We start from the raw sequence: 20,416 nt of genomic DNA, 5'->3' as shown, positions 1-20,416 counted from the left end.
ACGTTAGGTAATGTTTTTGTAAAAATACTAATGTCCGATGAGAATCCACTGAAGTTAAATAATTTGTAATGTTCGAACTTGGTTCCTGATAAAATATCTGTAGTTTTCCAATTGGTAAGCGTTATAACAATCACAGTTATAACATCCGAAGTTTTATAGCACACTGATTATAGCAAACTAATAATAGATACTCTCTCTGGCGCGGTGCGTTGGTTACATTTATAGCCGTGGGAAAGTTTTCTAGAAAATTCAGATTACGTAACAATACTGAGCTACATTTAAGCGTTTACGTATATGCATATATTGTTGATTCTTACTCTCGAGAATCTTCTACAACTTTGGAGAATAGGCGGGAGTTTCGCAATACATATTTAACAGTATAAGCTATGTATGTTTCTAAATATAAATTTAATCTAAACAAACATTGATATTCAAACAAATATATAATAACAAATTCGTTACAATATCATTTGCATAGTATAAGCCCTAGAAGAGAAAACCGCCAAAAAGACCTGGTGAATGAATAGTTTTGAAACAGACAATAAGATATCAGATTTTGTTTTGTTAACCAGAATTGTTATTACACTTTGTTTAACAAGTTTACTTTTTAATATTGTGATTGTAATGTTTAATAGAAAGTATCAGTTTGTTCAAATTATAAATAATGACTTTATTGCTAATAATGCAATCGTAAGTTTAGTGTACTGTTTAGTTTCTGTATTAAGATTGTTCAAGGGATTTCACAATCCAGGAAGAAGGTAGTGTTGAAGGCTATATATTTTAATTATTTAGTGTTTTATTCGCTAGAGGAAGTTTGTTTATTTATATAAAACACTAAATAATTTTATTCGCTAGAGGAAGTTTGCTTATTATTTTGCAATTTCTGTTCAAAATATGTTTGTAAAGTTAGGCCTACTAGTGAGCGTAGCCTGTATCCAACGTTATTGAAGAAATAATTTAATTCCTTAGCGTTACATAAATTAGACTTCGCAATATTTATACCAAATAATCCAAAAAATCTTCCCCAATGATAGGATGCGTTATAGCAATACGTTTTTAAAAACCAAATAACAAAAAGTAACAAATAAAAAATAAATGCCGCTGAATTATTTAGTAAAATAATTATATACCAAAAATAACTATGAAGCCCAACATGTGATCCATTCACCACTTCTCACTGAATTATTCCGACTTCGAGGAAGTCCACTCCTCATCATATACACTCCACTAATATAAGAAGCTTAGTCTTGTTCATTTGATTTGCCATTGCCACAGTTTCTGACGAGTAGAGAATAGCCCCAAAACCGGTATAGCTCAGTTACAAGTTGTGAATCGGATAATAGATTGGGTTTCATATTTATTGTTATTAAGCTAACCGGCTTGTCTGCTAAATAATTCAGAATAATAAATTAATAGCGCCAATGCTGCATATTTTTCAAAGGCTGTATAAATATATGTTTACTGTAGTGAGTAAAACATCATACAGGTAATAGAAAATATATATATATTAACACTTTTTAATCGTCCAGTGTGGTTATTGTCAGGTCCAAAATTAATGGTATAAAATTTATTAAACATCCAATTACAATAATAAAATCGAGAAATCACATTAACAATAATCTAACTACACCAAAATTTGTGAAAATAAAAAAGTATCAATACTTATCGTAATTGTTTGTAAATAACTTTGTTATATTAATTTAGTGTGAAGAGTTATCAATATTTACGTCTGGGCATAATCATAATTCCACTTGTATTTTCTAGATGAATACTTTTTAAGAAGTAACAAAACAATTGGCATGGGTTGGTTGTTGTTAAGCGCAAAATTAAACATTGCTCTGCCCACTGCAGGTATTGAAAACCGATTTTTAGCGTCATAAGCCTGTATACTTACCATGAGCCACTGGGGACAAAAAAAGTAAATTGTAAAATTGTTTTGCTTGATTTTTAAATTGCGTTTGGGTCTTTATTTTGCTAAGTTTCAATAATGTTAAAGCGCCCTCTGTAAATAATTTTAAAGACACCTTTTAATTACATTCAAAATGGGGGATTTTAAAGAATTAACTATTGAGGATGTTAGGCAATATTTTATAAGCATGGGCGGAAAAGTAAAAAATCAAGATTTAGTAAAACATTTCAAGAAATACTTTTTAAATGGTGATCCTGAAAAGCAAGGTGAGTAGATCGACAGTAGTTTAACTTAGCTCTGTAAAAAGTGTTAAGTATAAAGTTTTCACAACTAAATTATATACAATACATTTTTTTTAGGTCTACCATAAAAAACAAAAGTTACGTATGTATTATTACTAAATAGTAGTATTTTATAATACAGATTGTTAGCAACTTAGTTGTTACCGTCAGTAATGTTGAGCCTATAGTCATACATCATTAAAAGTAAGAACTAGTACATTGAATTATGACTCATGAGAATATTTTGTAAATTGTATGTGGTTGTTGAAGTTGCTTGATTAATCTTAAAAGTTAAAGGCTAAAGAGGATGTAAAATAGAATTTAACGTTAAATATGTGAACATGTCTTGCGTGAGCCACAAAAAATAAGTCTATATAAATAATATTATTACTTCACTGCTATTACCGTATTAGTATTAGGCTATTGTAAATGTTATTGTATTTATTTAGAATTAGATCATGCCCATTGTCAACGTACATAATCGATGAAATTGTTGATGTGACAAACCCTGGTCGTGAAAGATGAAGCAAGTAAATGGGGAGATTTCAAACGAACGTTCCACACTTGTATTTGTGAAGATAGAAAACTCATTATTTTTCTCTCTCTCTTCCTGTTGTAACACAGGCCTTAACATAAAACTTACACTTACAGGTCAATTTTTGGATTAAATATTAATGAAACATGTTTTGATGAAGATTTATTTATTCAAAAATAAAGCCAGTCCTTATTATTTAATACTGAACCTTTCTTTAAACTACCTTTTGAATCTACTGCATCCGAAGGGAACCCATTCCATAGGCCAACCTCCCTGGTAGAAAAATTAAACTGTTTTAGCTGAAGAGGACTCCTGTCCTGCCATACTCTATATTTGTGCCTCCTAGTCCTACCATCATTACCATTAACTATAAAAAAAAGGGATGCTTAGACACTATAAGTTTCCATAACAATTTTAAACACCTCAATTGGATCCTCCATAACACTTTGTTTTTTCAAGAGAAAACAATATCAGAGATCTTAACCTGTCCTCATACAACAACCTTTCCATCTGAGGTATCATCTTAGTGGCCCTCCTCTGAACCCGTTCCAGGAATTCAGTGCCCTTTGTAAGGTAAGGAGCACAAGACTGAACACAATACTCCAAATGAGTCCTAACCAGTGAACTATACAATGAAATTATAATCTGTTTAGACCTACATTCAATATTTCTATACATGTAATTTAAAATCCTATTTGCTCTCCCACTAGCAATAGCAAACTGCTTAGAAGGCTTAAAAAGGCTGATCAACCAGAACACACAAAATCCTTTTCTTTCATAATAATTTTAAGGTTATTCCCATCAAAATTATAGTTATAGTTTAAATTATGATAAAGTATATACATTACCGTCTATTTGCTATAACTAAAAGCCATCTTTTATTTATTTGCCCAACTCACCAAATAATCAAAGTCTACTTGTAAAGCAGCAGCATCCTCTATGTCACCAGCAACACCCATCATCAGCACATTTAAGAAATTTATTGATCATTCCTTTATCTATGTGAATGATGTAAATCAAAAAGAATAAACCCGCTTAACATTATCATACTGAGCCCTGAGGTATCCCACTTATGACATTAATCCAGTTTGACTGAACTCCATTTATAACATGCTTCTGCTTTATTCCATCATACCATATTTCTATTAAATGAGACATCCTATCCCCATGCCTATAGAATTAATTTTTTGACAAGCCTTTTTTTATGTGGTATCTTTTAATGCTTTCTGAAAATCTAAAAACTCTAAATTCACACCATTACCCTCATTTAGGCTGACAAAATCAAAGGCAAAATTTCAAAACCTTATAACTCAAGAATTTTCAAAAGGTGGACCTTTCTTCATCAGTTTACACCTGAACCAAGGCATCTGTAGAAAGGTATATTTGTAGGGCAAGCAGAAAGCAACACATTGTGCCACCTGTGCTGCACTCACCATAAATATGAAAATCCACATACCTGAGCAAAGTAAGCCCACAGGTTTACTGCTTAGCCATAGGTGGCTCCAAACAGATTGAAGCCTGGGAAAGGTGGGTAGTGGGGGAGAAGGATGTCCAGGATTGCATGGGATCAAGTGAGCCAACATGACAGTAAGAGGTGAAAAGAATGCAGTGGATCTCTGGATATACCTGCAGTGGCAGGTCAAAATGGGATACATATAGGCACATCCAAGAGAAACAAGGGATTAAGCAGAAGAGAGATTCTCCAAAAAAGACAAATCCTCTCAGGCAGATAATGAAGGAAACATGAGAATGTTGGTATCAAAAGCTCCATGTATTAAAGACATATAGAATTAGGCTGAGCCTGCAACACAAAAAACCTCTCAAGAGAATATGATACAGGGTAGAGCTTAAAACCGATTTGTTGTGTTAAATTAGCCACAAATTAGATTTTAAAAAATTCAATGAAGATAATTTAAATCAATGTTTTGACTGAAAAATTTAAAACTTGTTATCTTACTTTCACATAAGCAAGAACTTTAAGGAAAGAAAGACTGCACTACAAATGGTAAAAATTTAAAATAATAAGTGCAAAATTTTTGGCAATTCCTAAAAATAAAAAATTTCTGAATTCAAGTTATTGCACATGGAGGATGTGTTGCCCTCCTGTTGGTCATTTCATCATAACAGTAAAATTTTAGTTAACCAGCTAATTTATGTAGATTGTGGAAAATCCTTAAAAACCTTTAGGAAATAATGTAAGTAATATTGGGATGAGAATCAGATATGAAGAGATACTTGAATCTTTTTTTTTATTTTACAGCTGCTCATGTTGAATTATTGCACAGTTAGGATGTGCTGCCCTCATGTTGATGGAGGGCTTTAGTATAATGATGATTACATCACAGCCTAGCATAATATACTTTGATACCTGTACATGCTTTTTCATCTGAAACAATGTTTTCATTTTTTATTATTCTGAAGGAAGTGCCAATGAATAATGTGCATTTGCTATATTACTGATTTTGGTTTCTGGTGTATATAGTAATCTGAAGTCAACTTGTAGGTCTAATGTGGATGACATGTAACAAATTTTATACATTAAAAATGCACACATGTGTACCAATAAAGTGGGATGTTTTCCTTTTTTTTTCACCAAAACTACAAGATGATATACGGTAAATGCACATTTTCTGTCTGAGAATTCTTATGATCATATCATGTATGTGACAGTTAGATACATTTAGTAATCTTAAGACAATGTATAGGTCTAATATGGATAGTGTATGTATATATTTTATAGGTATCATAACTGTTCCATAAGATTGTTCAATGTTTCATTCATTGTTAAAATGATGTAATGTGAGACAAATATTTAGGACTCTTTTATTTTTTGCTTAAACTTAACATTCCCAAAATAAGGCTCCCTAAGAGCTTTGTTGCATGTCACACTGGAACTATAGAGTGTAAATAAACCTCAACAATAACTAATTTTTTGCTGGTACTACAAACATGACTGGTTATACCAGTTAACTCAATGATGTTCTCAGCTTTACATGATCTTAAATTTAGAGTGATTGACCTAGAATACATAGGTGTTTACTTTATTCTGTATATTTATTGTAATTTTCAACAGCAGTTTTTTGTAATTTTTAGACAATTTGAAAATCCCAAATTTAGACCCTTTGTGTAATTTAGTAAAATAATCTTAAATGCTGTGTTGTATAATATTACACTAGCTCTTTAAAACATCTTATTAAGTGTTATAGTATTATATAAACTACATTTTATCATGATTTTTGCTTCTGTAAATGGTTGTATGGTCTACAAACATGAAAATGTTTATGAAGATATACTTTATGTAGCAGTTATATTCATTACAGATTTTACACCAAAAATGTACATATATGTATCATTAATGTGGGATGTTTTTGTTTTGTTTTTCACTAACAATGTATAATGGTATATAGTAAATGATAAAGAAAATTTATTTTTAATGAAGTTTAGCAGAGACTGTAAAATAATTGTTAAAACATATATAAAGAAAGGATTAAGTTTCTTCTGTTTGTGAACTTGATGGAATATGAGTTTTGTTAAAAGGATACCTTGACCAAAACTGGAATGGAAGTGATGGAAATTAAAATAAAATAGTGATAGAAAAAAAAATTATTGTGGTATAATGTATGAATATGTTTTATTCTAAAATATGTTTTTTATCATAATGAAATCCATAATAATTAAAGTTCTCATTTTATTAAAAGCTATTTTAGAAGGCTTGGCAGTTTTTATTTCTAAATGTCTTCACACACTTCAGCAATGTTAGTTTGTACATTTTTGTATTGAAACTGCTTAAGGCAAACATACATGGTTGTTATGTTAGGTATGTAAAGGCCTAGCATTATTGAAGTTAAATACAATTTTATGGCTTTGATTTATATATTCTAGGTAATTATCATTTTCTGTAAAGTATGTTAAATTCGTTATCCATCCATTTGAGATGTAGTAGTTCTTCCTAATTTATATATGTAACAAAAACTATTTTTGACTGAATTTGCTTCTTTTTTTTTTGTAGTATAACTTATAATTTTGTTCTTTGTATTTTATTCATAGCTTGTAGTGTTATAACTACTTCTTATATTTTCCACATTGACTTTATTGTATATAAAATAAAAACTGAAAACAAGCATTGCATAGGAAACTATCTGGAAACAAGCAATGACATTGGCTTGTTTGTTTTGTTAAGCAATACCGTAACAAGTCATACTTTTGATTAGTGTACTGACCACTTTTGTTGACAATAAACAATAAATAAATTAGCTAATTGCATAAACTTACATAGTCTGAATCTCAATCTAACTTTTTATTAAATTATGGAAAGAATGGGTAACTAAAACATAACATAAAATTTAAGGAAAACAAAGAAACCTGTTGGTCCATCTAGGCTGTCCAATCCAATAAACTAAACAAAACAAAAACCCTAAATAAACACTCAAAGCTAACCCTTATCAGTTAAGTATTTGTCAAGTCTTCTCTTAAATTTGCTACATGCACCATATCTGAAGACAACACATTCCAAAGGCCAACTACTGAGGAAAATATATTATATGTTTAGCTGAAGATGACTCCCACCCTGCCAAAATTTATATTTGTGTCCTGTAGTCTTACCATTTTCACCATTAAGTATGAAAAAAGATAATGTAGTATCACTATGAGTTCACTTAACAAAGTTAATCACCTCAATCACATCCTCTTCCAACATCTTTTTTTTTTCAAGAGAAAAGAACTTCAGAGATCTTAACTTGTCCTTGTATGACAACCTTTCAATCCCAGGTATCCTAGTAGCCTTCCTCTGATCCCTTTCCAATAAATCAAGATCCTTCCTAAAGTAAGAAGTCCAAGACTGAACACAGTACTTCAGATGAGGCCTAACCAGTAATCTGTACAATGAAATTATACGTTCTTTAGACTTATATTCCATATTTCTGTAAATACAAGCTAAAATCCTATTTACCTTACCACTAGAAACAGCACACTACTTGAAAGGCTTAATAGACAGATCAATAAGAATACCAAGATAATTTTCTTAATTATATTTATGATTTAAATTTTAACCCACATATATATTACATTGCATGTATTATAATTAAAAACCATCTGCCATTTATTTTCTCCACTCCTCAAATAATCTAAATCATTTTTTAAAGCGTCCTCCTCCTCACAGTCAACAACACCAGACCTTAATATTGTCAGCAAGTTTAAGTAACTTATACACAATTTCTTCATTTGTGTCATCAGTGTAAATCAAAAGGAGCAAAGGTCCTAACATTGAGTCTTGAGGTACATATACCACACTTGTAACTTTAACCAGTTTGACTGAACTCCATTTATAACAACCCTTCAGTTTTTTCCAGCCAGCTTATCCTCCACATCTATAGAAATAATTTAATAGTGTATGTGCATTTCTTGTCAATCTGTCACAGCAGTTGAAGAGTCTCGGAGTATTCAATAAAATAAATTGTTGTCTAAATTACTCTGGACATTAATATTTTTTTGTACATCTTTTTTCTGTTTCTTTATGCCTCTTATTTCTTTTTTTTTAAGTATTAAACCACTGTAATTACTATTTGTTTTGTTAAAATGTTTAAACATTGTCACTGAATATCACGTATTTACCTGTACTTAGGGAAGTATGTACTATATAGTCAACCTATAATGTGGATATAAAATGAAAAGTGCTTTTGTTTTGGATACTATGTTTGTAATAAATGAAATAAGAATTTAAGAAGTACAGTATAGGATATTTTACCTTTGCTGTCTTCCTTGATATTGTATTTAAATTTAACACATAGATACTATATAATGAACATTCTTAGCCTCTTTAAATGAACACAACCTTTGTTAGTTATTTCGAGGGTAATCTGAGCAGTGTAAACACAGTAGACTTTTGGCTTTAATGGGTTGCTCTGTCTGTTTCTAGAGTAGGGTAACATTTTGACTTCTATACTGAGGCCTTCTTGAGGATGAAGAAGGCCACAGTATAGGAATCAAAACATCATTTTACTCTAGAAACAGAGAAGGGCAGTCTGTTAAAGCTAAAACTTGTTTGTTTCTTAGTGATTAGATATACCAGAAAGTGAACAGAAGCCTATTTATTACATTTAACGAAACATCACAACTGCGGGTGTTTATCTTGTTTGTGTTCATCTGTATTCAGGAATATGAGCTCAACAGTAGTGCATATAGTTACGTACAGTGTATTTTATTTGTAATATGTTTCACATTTCCTTTGACATGTTATCAACAAACAGCCTTGGTGTAGTTTAGTTGTACGTTTTATTTATCATTATGTACTCTGTGATAATATTGTGATTATATAGTTTGGTTTGATAAGATAATTTTATTTAAAATTAAATAATTATGGTACTCTGTTAGTTGAGTAGAACTTTCGTTTGAGATGTAAGTGTCCAATATTAGGTTTAATAGTTATGTTGACTCCATCTGCTTAGAGCGTAGTGAAGGAGTGGCATACGTTTTAGTCTCCATGTCTCAGTTGATTTCTATGAAAATATAAATTAAAAATATTTTTGTTGGAATTGTTAAACATGACCTGATGAAGGCCTTAGCCCAGAGACTGAAGCTTCATCCACTTCAGGTAGGTACAGTCCATAACATTTTAGTATCTACACTTCTAAAAATAATAATTGTTTTATTGGTAAATCCTTCAATAAGAATGGTAGTTTATTAGACAGTCCATTCTCCTATTTGTATGCACAAACAGTTAAATTTGAGAATACTTCAGCCATTCAAGCTATAGATTAATAAGCAATTTACACACTATATTTTGTTATCTGGTTGAGTGGTACCATAGGATTTTGCTTTGATTAATGTAACCAAATTATATTTATTTTGTAATTGGAGTTAGAATGAAGAATGCTATTAGGAAAAAAAAACAGTATCAATTACTGATGATTAACTTCCAAAACCGAATTATTTCTTTCTTTTTGATGTCAATCATTCTTTAGTACTTACGAAACAGTAGTTATCATATGAAAACCTGGTAATTTGTCAATTTTAAGCATCTATGTTCTATTTTGTTTTTATCCAGTACACACAATAAGAGTGACTAATAAAATTTAAACAGTTCACCACATTTTCACGTCATCTATTTGATTATATCGCTGACCGTTGAAGACAAAGTGATTATCCTCGAGGGCAAGGTTAAGTAATTCTTTGAGCTGTTGACAATTAAAACTTGTGTATGTTTTATTTTTGTAGGGAAAAGTATCTTTCAGATTATTTGTATTGTTTCCTCGAGTGGAATGTTTGTGAATAAAGATTCAATATCAAAACTAACAAGTAAGACTTTTCCCCTACTCACAAAAATAAAACATACACAAGCTTTAATTTTTAACAGTTCGAATAATTACTTAATCTTGCCCTCAAGGATAATCACTGTCTTCTGTGGTCAGCTATATGACCAAATAGATGGCATGGCAATGGGGTCACCTTTAGGGCTTACTCTCACTAACATATTCTTTTGTCACTGTGAAATAAGATTCTCTATAGGTTTGTAACATTACAAGTATATGACTTGTTCATCTTTTGGATGTAGGGAAACAATGCATCAAATAAGATGTATTTTTTTCTCCTTTAGTGGAAGCAAGAAACCAGTTTAAGGATTACATTAACACTTTGGCCACAGTTAAACTAGTAGAGGTAAGTTGATTTTTTGGTTTTATAGATGTTATATGCATTGTTCATTTCAAATATAGTTTCCTACTACATTATGTAGTATTTGCATACTTCCATTTTTGTTTTTGTGAAATCTGTTCTTTTAAAAGGTGTAAACCACTCAAATTTTATATGCAGGATCTATGAGTTCTGTGATTCAAGATATGAATATTTGCTCTCAATAAACAGATGTGCCCAGCACTGAAGCATGATTTTCAGAAGCCCTGCTTTTGATCAGGTTTTTGAATAATAATGATGATGTAAAAGTTGAAGACACTAGATTTCAGCATAAAATATGAGAATAAATTACTGTTGACACATAAATAAAGATTGAACATAAAAAAATAAGTTCCCCTAACATTTCCACATTTAATCCACTGGCTTCTGGGGGCTAAGTGATCCCAATGGTGAAAAAAAAAAAAATACTTTGCCTCATTTCACTAAGTACTTCATTACCAGCTCACCACTGCTGAAATCCTAGACAGAACTATTGATATAGAAAATAAAGTAACATAAGACATAAAACAAGTGTTCCAACTATTTTTCAAAATGAATAAACTTCTGTTAACTTCTTTTAAGCTGTAGTGTTTTAAAGTGGCTTCTTGAGGATGTATCCTGTGTCTTGAAACAATGGGAAATATTTATTATATGACAAATAATAAATATTTCATCCATTTCTGGATGTAACGTTTCTTAATTACATTCATCTGTGTCACTATGTTATATTAAAATGACCATAAGCCTCCCCTTGTGTTTGATTCTGCTGACTCTAACTATTCTTGGCAGGTGTGAGGGTAGGCACACATTTGCCATGATAAAGTAAGAGAGAAGGATCATGCCACTAAAACCCAGGTTTAAATGCTCATCTTAAGCACAGCACAGATAGCCCATTGTGTGGCTTTGTGTTTAACAAAGAATAAGATTATACCAAAATATTAATTGATGTGAGTTGTGACTCATGTTATATACTTTTATTGGTAAATAAAACTTTAGATCTTATCATTCAAGAGTTTCAAATTACATACATTTGTTACTGTGTTTGTAAAATTATAGCTAATGTAGCTACAACTATTGCACTATAAGGGTTTTGTATAAGGCACATATTTAAATATTCTGGCAGAATTGTAATTTGGCAAAATTATTTATATGTTATGAACTCATTGAGTAAATTAGGTGATGATGTGATGTGTGTTTTAGTGTGTTAAAAATGTGTATGTATGTAATTAGTCTTTTTTTTTTATATATGTTTATGAATTTGAAGGGCTACATTTTGTTTTGCTTTGGTTGATTGGACTTAGTAGGCAGAGGAGTGATCGTGTTTGGCCAAGTGTTCTTCTGTGACTTACCTTATGTTTTGTATGAAAAGTAGTATTAGCATTTAAGATATAGTACTAAAAAGATGTGTAAACATTTGCATCAACAATTTAAATAATTTTTTTAACCCAGGGTATTAAGTACTTGACATTAAAAAAAAAGTACTGGGAGATAAAACTTTGTGATGAAGAACTTGACAAATCATCATCAAGTTTGGAAAATTTGTCGGGACTGAAGTCCCCTCAAATGTATAGTCAGAAACTTCAAGGAAGCCCTGCCTTTGATGATGGAGAAAGCAGAAAAGATCAAAAGAAAGTAAAGAAAATGTCACCAGATCTCAGCAGAGCATCTTCTAGTTCTCCTGAAATGCTTGGAAGTTTACAATCTCCCCACAGCCAGTCAAGTCCAAGTATATTAGAAGCTGTTATGTTAAGTGCTGTCAGAGCTGTTAGTGAACCACCTTTGGGAACTCACATGCCTTGTGATGTTGTCAGTAGTCCAGTTGAAGTACCACCTTCGCCAATCTCTAGGCCACAGAATATGGATTTGCCAACAAACCAGCCACCAAGACCTCCTCCTCGACGGAAAAGTCACGGAAGAGGGAAGGAAAATAGAGGAGCTAAAATTGAGGAAAGGGTTAAACAGTTTAGTGAAGATGGGCAGCTAGCACAGGTATGTATAAGTATGTCTAGTAACACCATTTGTACCTGTATTTATCAAACTTTCTCTGAATTAATAGATTTTAAAAGTTTTGATTATGAAACTAGTATGTGACAAATATAGTATTACCAATCTTAATACTGTAGATGAGCTACTGACCAAACTTGTATATGCACATTTAACAGACCATAAAAATGGTTATTAACTCGTATGATAACAGACTGAACAACATTGTTTAGTCTGTTTTTATACGATTATATTTGTGAAGTATGTCTTCAACTATAGTTTTTCTTTTGATATACAGTTTTGTATTTGTTTACATGTTCATTACCTTTTAGGACTTAAATATAACACCGTGGTATCACTTAAGCAACAAATTAAAATGACCAGAAAACAAATTCCAATTAAAGAGAAAGTATTGAAAGAATGTTTTAAATTAATTTGCCAATATTAGAAACTATTAGGAAAAAAATTTTGTTGATAAATATTTATTAATTTCATAATCTGTTTTACTGCTTATTGACTTCTAAGTAATGATTAAGAAATAAAATGTGATATAATTGTTTGTTATTTTTTTTAAATGTATATAAATTCAAAGTTATGAAACTTGGTAGCCAGGGGGCTGCCCGGGGCCAAGGCTTACCAGTACAAAAGTGACATTTTAGGTTGTATAGCATTTTCTTGCTTGGCCCACCAATGAAATATACTGCAGGATGTCAATACAAATAGGGGGCCCATGATTGGGACACCGCCTGAGTCCAGAGTCACTCTTAATCCAACCCTAGCAGTTTCACTGGTCTACCTTTCTTTTTACACTAATTATTAAATTGATTTATTTTTACTGTAAAACTTGTATAATTTCCCATAAATCTATGAGAGGAAAGTTTTGTAAGAGTTGTAAAGAAAAACTAAAATTTAAGTGTATGTAAATATTTAAAGTTAGGAAAAGTGGACTTTATTTATATCTCAGTCAAAATGCTTAAATAAAAGAACAATTAATATTTTCAGTTATGGAAGTAAAAATATATCAGCATTTTAGATTTCATCAATAAATATTTATATTAAAAAAAGACATCCATGATAAGTTGGTAATTTGAAAGAAACAGATGTTTGTTTATAATAAAAAGTGATTATAAACCAACTGATGACCCAGAAATTGTTTCATTTAATAGACCAGCTATGCAGGAAAAAGCCCTCAATTAAACAATTTCATGTATTGTTTGTTAAAAGAGGGCATTCTCAATTTTCACCTTAAAGGTTATTTTCAAGGTTGCAAGGGTCAAGTGAGGTCAAAATTGATGTTTTCTGAATTACCTGTGAACTGACATCAATTTCACTATATATTTCAGAAAATCTGACTTCAAAAATGTTGTTCACCGTTTTGCACAACTGATAGTTATTAACTTGCACCACTGCTGAGAAGTTTGTTTTTATGCATGCCACAAGTCTTAAACAAATCTCCAACCATTACATGTATTAACACGGACTGCACCAGTCTACGATGTACTCATCAGTAGACAATAGTCCTCCATTATTAGGAGGGTAACACATCCTCCATGTGCAGTAAACCCCATAAGCACTAGCATTACAACAACTGCCCATTCTTTCTTCATCACTGCTTGTTTTCAGACTTGTTGAATTATTTGTATTAAAAAATTATGGTATTTTTGCAATGCATTTGTTACTTGAGCTTTCATTTCAACCTTATATAAATATTCTTGTTTTTTACTTGAGTAGTCTTACTTTAAATTATAACAAACCAACCAAAAACTGGTTTTGTGGATCATTTCAAAAATAATTCTCATATCCATACCTCCTGAGGTCCTGACACTCCACAGCAGGAGTTGTCTTCTTTCATTTCAGTGCAACTGGAGGCACTCTGATGGTTAGTGATGTTACCATTCTTGTGCACCAGGTGGTTGAGTCTATTCTACCTTTATCTCAGATTCAGGATTCTCAACCTCCTGCTCCTGTTCTTTAGTTGAGTCTACCTCTTTTTTTCTTTTCTTTTTTTTTGATGAATTTGATCAATTGTTCCACCATCTGCCTTTGCTTCTGGTTCTTTATGAGGAATGGGTAACCCCACATTTTTCCTTTGCTGCTTCGATTGCTCAGGTAGGTGACAATTTTACTCTTTTTTCCAGTTGTTTCTGCCATGTATTAGGCTACCTGTCTGCATGAGTCTCCTTCTCCTACAATCCTTTCTTTCCCCATGTCACAATATTTGTGTTCATGAAGATATTTTTGTTTCAGATGTGCACAGACTTCCAACTATCTTGTTTTTCTTCACCTCAAGTATCTAATTTTATAGCATATAGTTGAGATTCTTCAAATTTCCTAGGGCTGCAATCTCTTGAGTGTCTTCTTCTAACTTTGGGATCCCCCTTCTCCTACTTGTCTCTCATTTACCTCCATCCTGCTCTTCTTACTCTTGCTTAGCTACTTCACTGTTTATCTACACTTCATCTTATTTTGTAAACTCTGCATCATGACTCCAACAGCTTCACTGGAGATAATCACACCTACCTCTTCACCATCTTGACTTTGATCTCACCTTCTGCAGTGTCCAAGTTAACTTGGTTTCTTTGTGTCTGGAATTTGCTTAGTTGGAATGTCTTACTTTTGGGGTGTCCCCTTTCTTCAGTCTTATCTCGGGGACCTCCATATGGCACCTTTCCTTTCAGATAAAGTTTTTGAGAGGATTTCTTACACTTTTAAAACTCAAGCTGAGGCTGCTAGTTAGCAATCATCTCTGCATCATTGGATCTACATTTCCACTACTGTTTGGGTGATTGGCTTTTTCTCTTTCCAAAGAAGCATCCACAGCTGTGGATCATCTTGTTTGGGTTGTTCTCTGTAGTCAATTTGTATGTTGTAAGTGAGCAGTGAAATTATGTCAGCTTCTGTAGTAATTTTTATGCTGTAAGTGGGCAGTGAAAAGATTATGGCTGCTGTAGTCAGTTTGTATGCTTTAAGTGAGCAGTGAACACATATCAGATGTTTTAGTCAGTTTGTATGATGTAAAGAGGCAGTAAATGATATGTTGGCTGCTGTAGTCAGTTTGTATGCCGTAAGGGGGCAGTGAAAAGATGTTGGCTGTGTAGTCAGTGAAATCATGTCAGCTTTTTTAATAAGCTTGTTGTCTAACCAACAGTACTTTGAAACGGTTTGTTTTAATAGTAAGCTAATAACAATGCAATACACAAGTTTTAAAGAAGCTTAATACATTCTGCAAGTTACTGATAGTAGAAATTAAACCATGACTTTATGACAGTGAAACTCAGGAGAGGGTTTCCGCACCTCTAAGTATGATTGAAATTCTATTATGGCCTCTGTGGTCTTAAAAACTACCGTTAAAATAGAAATTGAGTATGTCGTCCACAGATGTCCTATCCTCATTCTCTGAGTGATAAATCTAACACTAATGCGGATGGCCTGGCATGGCCAGGTGGGTAGGGCGCTCCACTCGCAGTCTGTGGGTCGCGGGTTCGAATCCCCGTCACACCAAACATGCTCGCCCTTTCAGTCGTGGGGGCGTTATAATGTGACGGTCAGACCCACTATTCGTTGGTAAAAAGAGTAGCCCAAGCGTTGGCGGTGGGTGGTGATGACTAGCTGCCTTCCCTCTAGTCTTACACTGGTAAAGTAAGGACTGCTAGCGCAGATAGCCCTCTTGTAGCTTTGCGCGAAATTCAAAAACAAAACAAACTAATGCTGATTATTAGAAATGTTGTAGTCATAAGTCTGAAATATTTTATCTGGTCTACTATTTGGAAAGTTTTTGAAAATAATTAAAAAATTGCTTAGATGGTCTAGAAAAGGTACTTCTTAAAGAGTAAGTTAAGGAAACAGAAAAACAATGAAAAATAGTGAATTTTTAGAATAATTTATGAAACATAAGAAACAAGTATTCGGCGAATATTTGGTACGAATGTGTCCAAAGCCATGTTAGATACTATCGTGTTAAAAATGCAAATAAAATTATTTTTAGGGGCTCTGTGTTTAGTCTTAATATAAATATCATCAACAAATTAAATAAATTCTGCAAGCCATCAGTTCAGAGACGTGGAAACAACCAATGAGAGTGAAGTTAAACACACAAAAGTTTATTAGTGTTAAAACATCTACGTTGCTTATCAGATTTAGTTCAGTGTATGAAAGTCAGGTAGATAATTGTTTGAATAAATTTGGTGCTGCGTGTATATCAGCGAGACTGATCTGAGTGCATTTTGTGTATTGCCGACTATAGGGAGTATTCATCCAGTTTGCGATATTTCGGCGCCAAATTCAACTATCTGCATTTGTACTATATTCGGTGAAATTGACTAAGCAGCAATTTGCATATAACATCAGAAATAAATATGTTTTGAGAAGTCTTCTTAAGCTAAATTAATAAGGTCGTCTCTTTGTTTTTGTCCATTAAATAACAGAAGCGATCATTAAAATATCAACAAAAATACGTATTATCTAATGTAAGCTTTATAAGCGGCCACCGCCCTTACTACCGAACATTCGATTTCGAAATATATTTTTTGTTGTCATGCGACGGGCGAACAGGGCAACATATTAATATTGTTTCATTATTATTATTTTCTGACAGTTCACGCACGCTACCTGATAACGTTCGGTTGCTTTTTTTCTTTTCATAGTTTATTTCTCTCTGCTTAGATTGTTAGTAGGTGTATGTAAAAATATAGTAAAGGTAGCGTATAGAAAGAAAATGAAAATGTGTAAAAAAAAGTTAGAAATACATGAATGTAAACTTTACACACACACGCAAGTTTAGAGGAAAAATACATTATAATGGGGTTTAAGGATCAAACTAACTTAGCATGTTACATTTGCACATGATTGAGGATCACTCCGATTTAGTGTTCTACGTGTGTACATGTTTGGGGCTTGATGATCAAAGTAATTTAACGTGTTATTTTTGCAGATAATTGGGGCATGATGATTAAACTAATTTAACGTGTTACTTTTGCACATGACTAGGACATGAGGATTAAGCTAATTTAGTTTTTTTACTTTTGCACATTATGGCATATCTTCAGTTATTTTCAGAATTTTAGAGCCAGTACCAAAGTATATACGCTGAAACAGAAAAAAAAACAACAAAAAACTAACACACTATCCAACTTCATTAGCGAACTGCAGATGTCATTATAAAGTATAGTATGATTGAATGTCAGGCAGGGGCGTATCTAGAGAGGAGGTTGTTAACCCCCCTCCCTTTTTCCAATGGCCTACCAAGCAACATTTATTAACATTATCATTTAAGAATATAAATTAATGTTCATTTCGCCAAAAAATATAATTAGAAAAAAAGAAAACTATTAGTTCAGTTTATAAAACGATCGTTAACTTGGGACTGTTGAAGACATAATATTTTACAATATTCGGTATTTTAGGCGTGACGTTTAATGTCACGAGCAAGTCAAAAGCACTCAACTTCGCGGGTCCAATGTAATGTCAGTGACGAGAGCTGACTAAGGTCCTTTATATTGTTGCGGTGATTACATAAATGCTAAAAATAAAAGTTTTGTAGTACTATTTCTGTCGTCTTCGACTAAATAGCCTAATGATGTAGTGCATTTTGACGTCGAACTACCCGCTGTTGTATACAACAACCTTTCTCGAGAGCATGGTGCTTTTTCAGTCTTATTTACACGGTAAAATTAGCTTAATGCCAAATATTCTATATTTCGCTTGGTATAATTAAAACAATGCCCTCCCCCCGGTGGCATTAAAAACTACACAAATTAAGTCTGATGTTTGTATGACTGCAACACAAATTTAAGTTAAAACAACACAGTCATAGTGAGCTAACAAAATAAAAATGTGTTGGCTGATGCACGTTAAATTTTACACAGCCTACATACGCGTAGTACTACCTGAAAATTATGGCATTTTGTAATGTAAATTTAAAGTCTGACGCTACGTGAAAGCGATGTTTTAAAAATTAACTCATTTGAAGAGCGATTCGTGTCCACCATGTGCTAACTCCTGAATTATTCAAACCTGTTCTCGTCATAAACAATGTTACTTAACAACACAACATGGGCTCGGCATGGCTATTTTAGTAGGGTGCTCGACTCGCAATTTGCGGGTCGCGATTTCGAATTCCCGTTTCACAAAACAGACTCACCCTTTCAGCGTGGGGGCGTTTTATGTAGCGCTCAATCCCATTGTTCGTTGGTAAAAGAGTCGCCCAAGAGTTGGAGATGGGTGGTGTTGACTTGCTGACTTCCCTCTAGTCTATCACTGCCAAATTAGCTCTACGTGTAGCTTTACGCGAAATTCAACACAAAACAGAATACTGTGTGTTGCTATCGCTGCAACAGCCCACACGTAATTCTGTATTTGGTCAACGCAATCTGTGTTGTTGTAAAAGAACTCATTGTTTGTTTTAACTTACAACAACTTTTTACAGTGTTTGTACATACGTGTTTAATGTTGATTTTGATATTATTAAGACCTGTACTTGTGTGATCCTGTGTAGTTATTATAAATATTTTAAATTCTCCCAACGTTTTACGTAAATTCTTGTCACTAATTCCATATATTGTCTCCATACATACAAACTAAACGTGAACTAGTTGAACTTTTGTGCACTAGAATCTTACTCTCATGACAAAAACAAATTACGTCAAAAACCGGATTTCGATACCTGTAGTGAGCACGGTACAGTTGTGCTTGACAATAAATGTATTTAAAAGTAATCTAATTTTTCGTTTCACACTGTTCTGTTATATATTGTGTTTTGAAGACTGTAACATGTATAAAGAACGGGATGAATACCTGAACACAAGAGTAAGAAAGAAGTCTGGTTTTCAAACGAGATCCAAAACTCGATCGCTTTCGAATAGTTCACTATTCTTCTTCAGGAGAATAAATCTCCAGACAGGAAGATCGAAATATATTTTATAGTATATTGTTCTGACTTAAAACCAATTAGGTAGAAATAGTCGATTCTGTTATGAGGCGTTAATGCTGAATATATATAAGTCGTTTTAGGAATGCACTGTATACCATACTGTCACATAAGTTAAAATAAATGGTTTTGTTTTCCATATCTTTGGTTGTAATTACACATCTCCAGAAATCCCTCTTTTTAAGTTGTTTTTATCTTTAGCAAAAACTAAATTAAAAACAGAAAAACTTCGTTTTAAGTTTCCATAAAAGTTTTGCTTTAGTATTTCGTCTCTTTATTTATTAAAAGCTCTGTTATGAAAGACGATGTTTTAATCCTGAAGATGTGATTTATCAACACATTTTGTATCTTTGTGTTCTCTAAATTCCATATATATGTTAAACTTATTAATTATGTGACAAAATAACTTACTTGGAGCCACGTATAACGCGAAAATCTCAAGAATATAGTGTCTATCTCAGTATGCATTCAAGGATACCTATAAATAGTATATCAATTCCCGTATATGGTGTGTGTTTTTTCGCTACCCGTGTTTCAATGTAGCTCGTATAACTTATGTTCAGAGGTTAGTGTGCAACTGACTAAACATCGCCCAACAGTGGCGTGAGACGCGATGTGCCAGTACTTATAAATGTTAGTCTTCGCAACCTTAGCGTTTTTACCGTACTTGATACGGTATGCAAGATATGAGTAGCGCTGCTACTTTGCATTTTACAGCTCAGAATATCCGTCGATGTTTTCGAGGCAAATACTTCGAATTAAAAATGACGAAAATTAATTGAAATGCAACTCATACGTTGATAAATAATAACACCGATGTTTTTTTTATTATTATTATTCTGTTGTGTCATATATCAGCAGCTTTCACGAATTCAGTTTATTTCCGTTGGTCTGTTGTATATGTTCTAGAAATTGTTATGTGTGGCCCACCATTTTTAGTATTTGTTATCAGTGCCAATCGTTGTACTTCTGTCTTGTTCAGGGTTTTTAACGACGCCACGATGTATGAATCTTAATTCTGTTAGGTAATCGGTAATAACATCTGTTTATTTAATGTATACATATATAATTTTAATAAATGTTAAATTATTTGAAGCTTACAAACCCATAACACTACA

General features: G+C 32.5%; 2 protein-coding genes across 3 annotated transcripts in view; one reads left to right on the top strand and one right to left on the bottom strand.

Annotated features, from left to right (window-relative positions):
* The window catches only part of LOC106459887 (iroquois-class homeodomain protein IRX-6-like), an 87,656-nt gene extending 80,202 nt beyond the window's left edge, over nucleotides 1-7,454 (bottom strand). Inside the window, exon 1 of the mRNA XM_022386461.1 lies at nucleotides 7,398-7,454. Coding sequence (XP_022242169.1) covers nucleotides 7,398-7,421 — 24 coding nt within the window. The 5' untranslated portion in view covers nucleotides 7,422-7,454. The remainder of the gene's footprint in view (nucleotides 1-7,397) is intronic.
* Nucleotides 2,045-20,416, top strand: part of LOC106459886 (ankyrin repeat domain-containing protein SOWAHA-like) — a 50,515-nt gene continuing 32,143 nt past the window's right edge. For both annotated transcript variants that reach the window (XR_002610644.1, XM_022386462.1), the window contains exons 1-3: nucleotides 2,045-2,175; nucleotides 10,317-10,378; nucleotides 11,840-12,379. Coding sequence is in view for 1 of the 2 variants with exons in the window: in XM_022386462.1 (XP_022242170.1) it covers nucleotides 2,097-2,175; nucleotides 10,317-10,378; nucleotides 11,840-12,379 (681 nt within the window). In the remaining variant the exon portion in view is untranslated. The remainder of the gene's footprint in view (nucleotides 2,176-10,316; nucleotides 10,379-11,839; nucleotides 12,380-20,416) is intronic.

The sequence above is a fragment of the Limulus polyphemus genome, unplaced genomic scaffold (genome assembly GCF_000517525.1).
Source record: "Limulus polyphemus unplaced genomic scaffold, Limulus_polyphemus-2.1.2 Scaffold675, whole genome shotgun sequence".
NCBI lineage: Eukaryota > Metazoa > Arthropoda > Merostomata > Xiphosura > Limulidae > Limulus > Limulus polyphemus.
The sequence above is the reverse complement of the archived record's forward strand: the minus strand, read 5'-3'. Positions and strand labels throughout refer to the sequence as shown.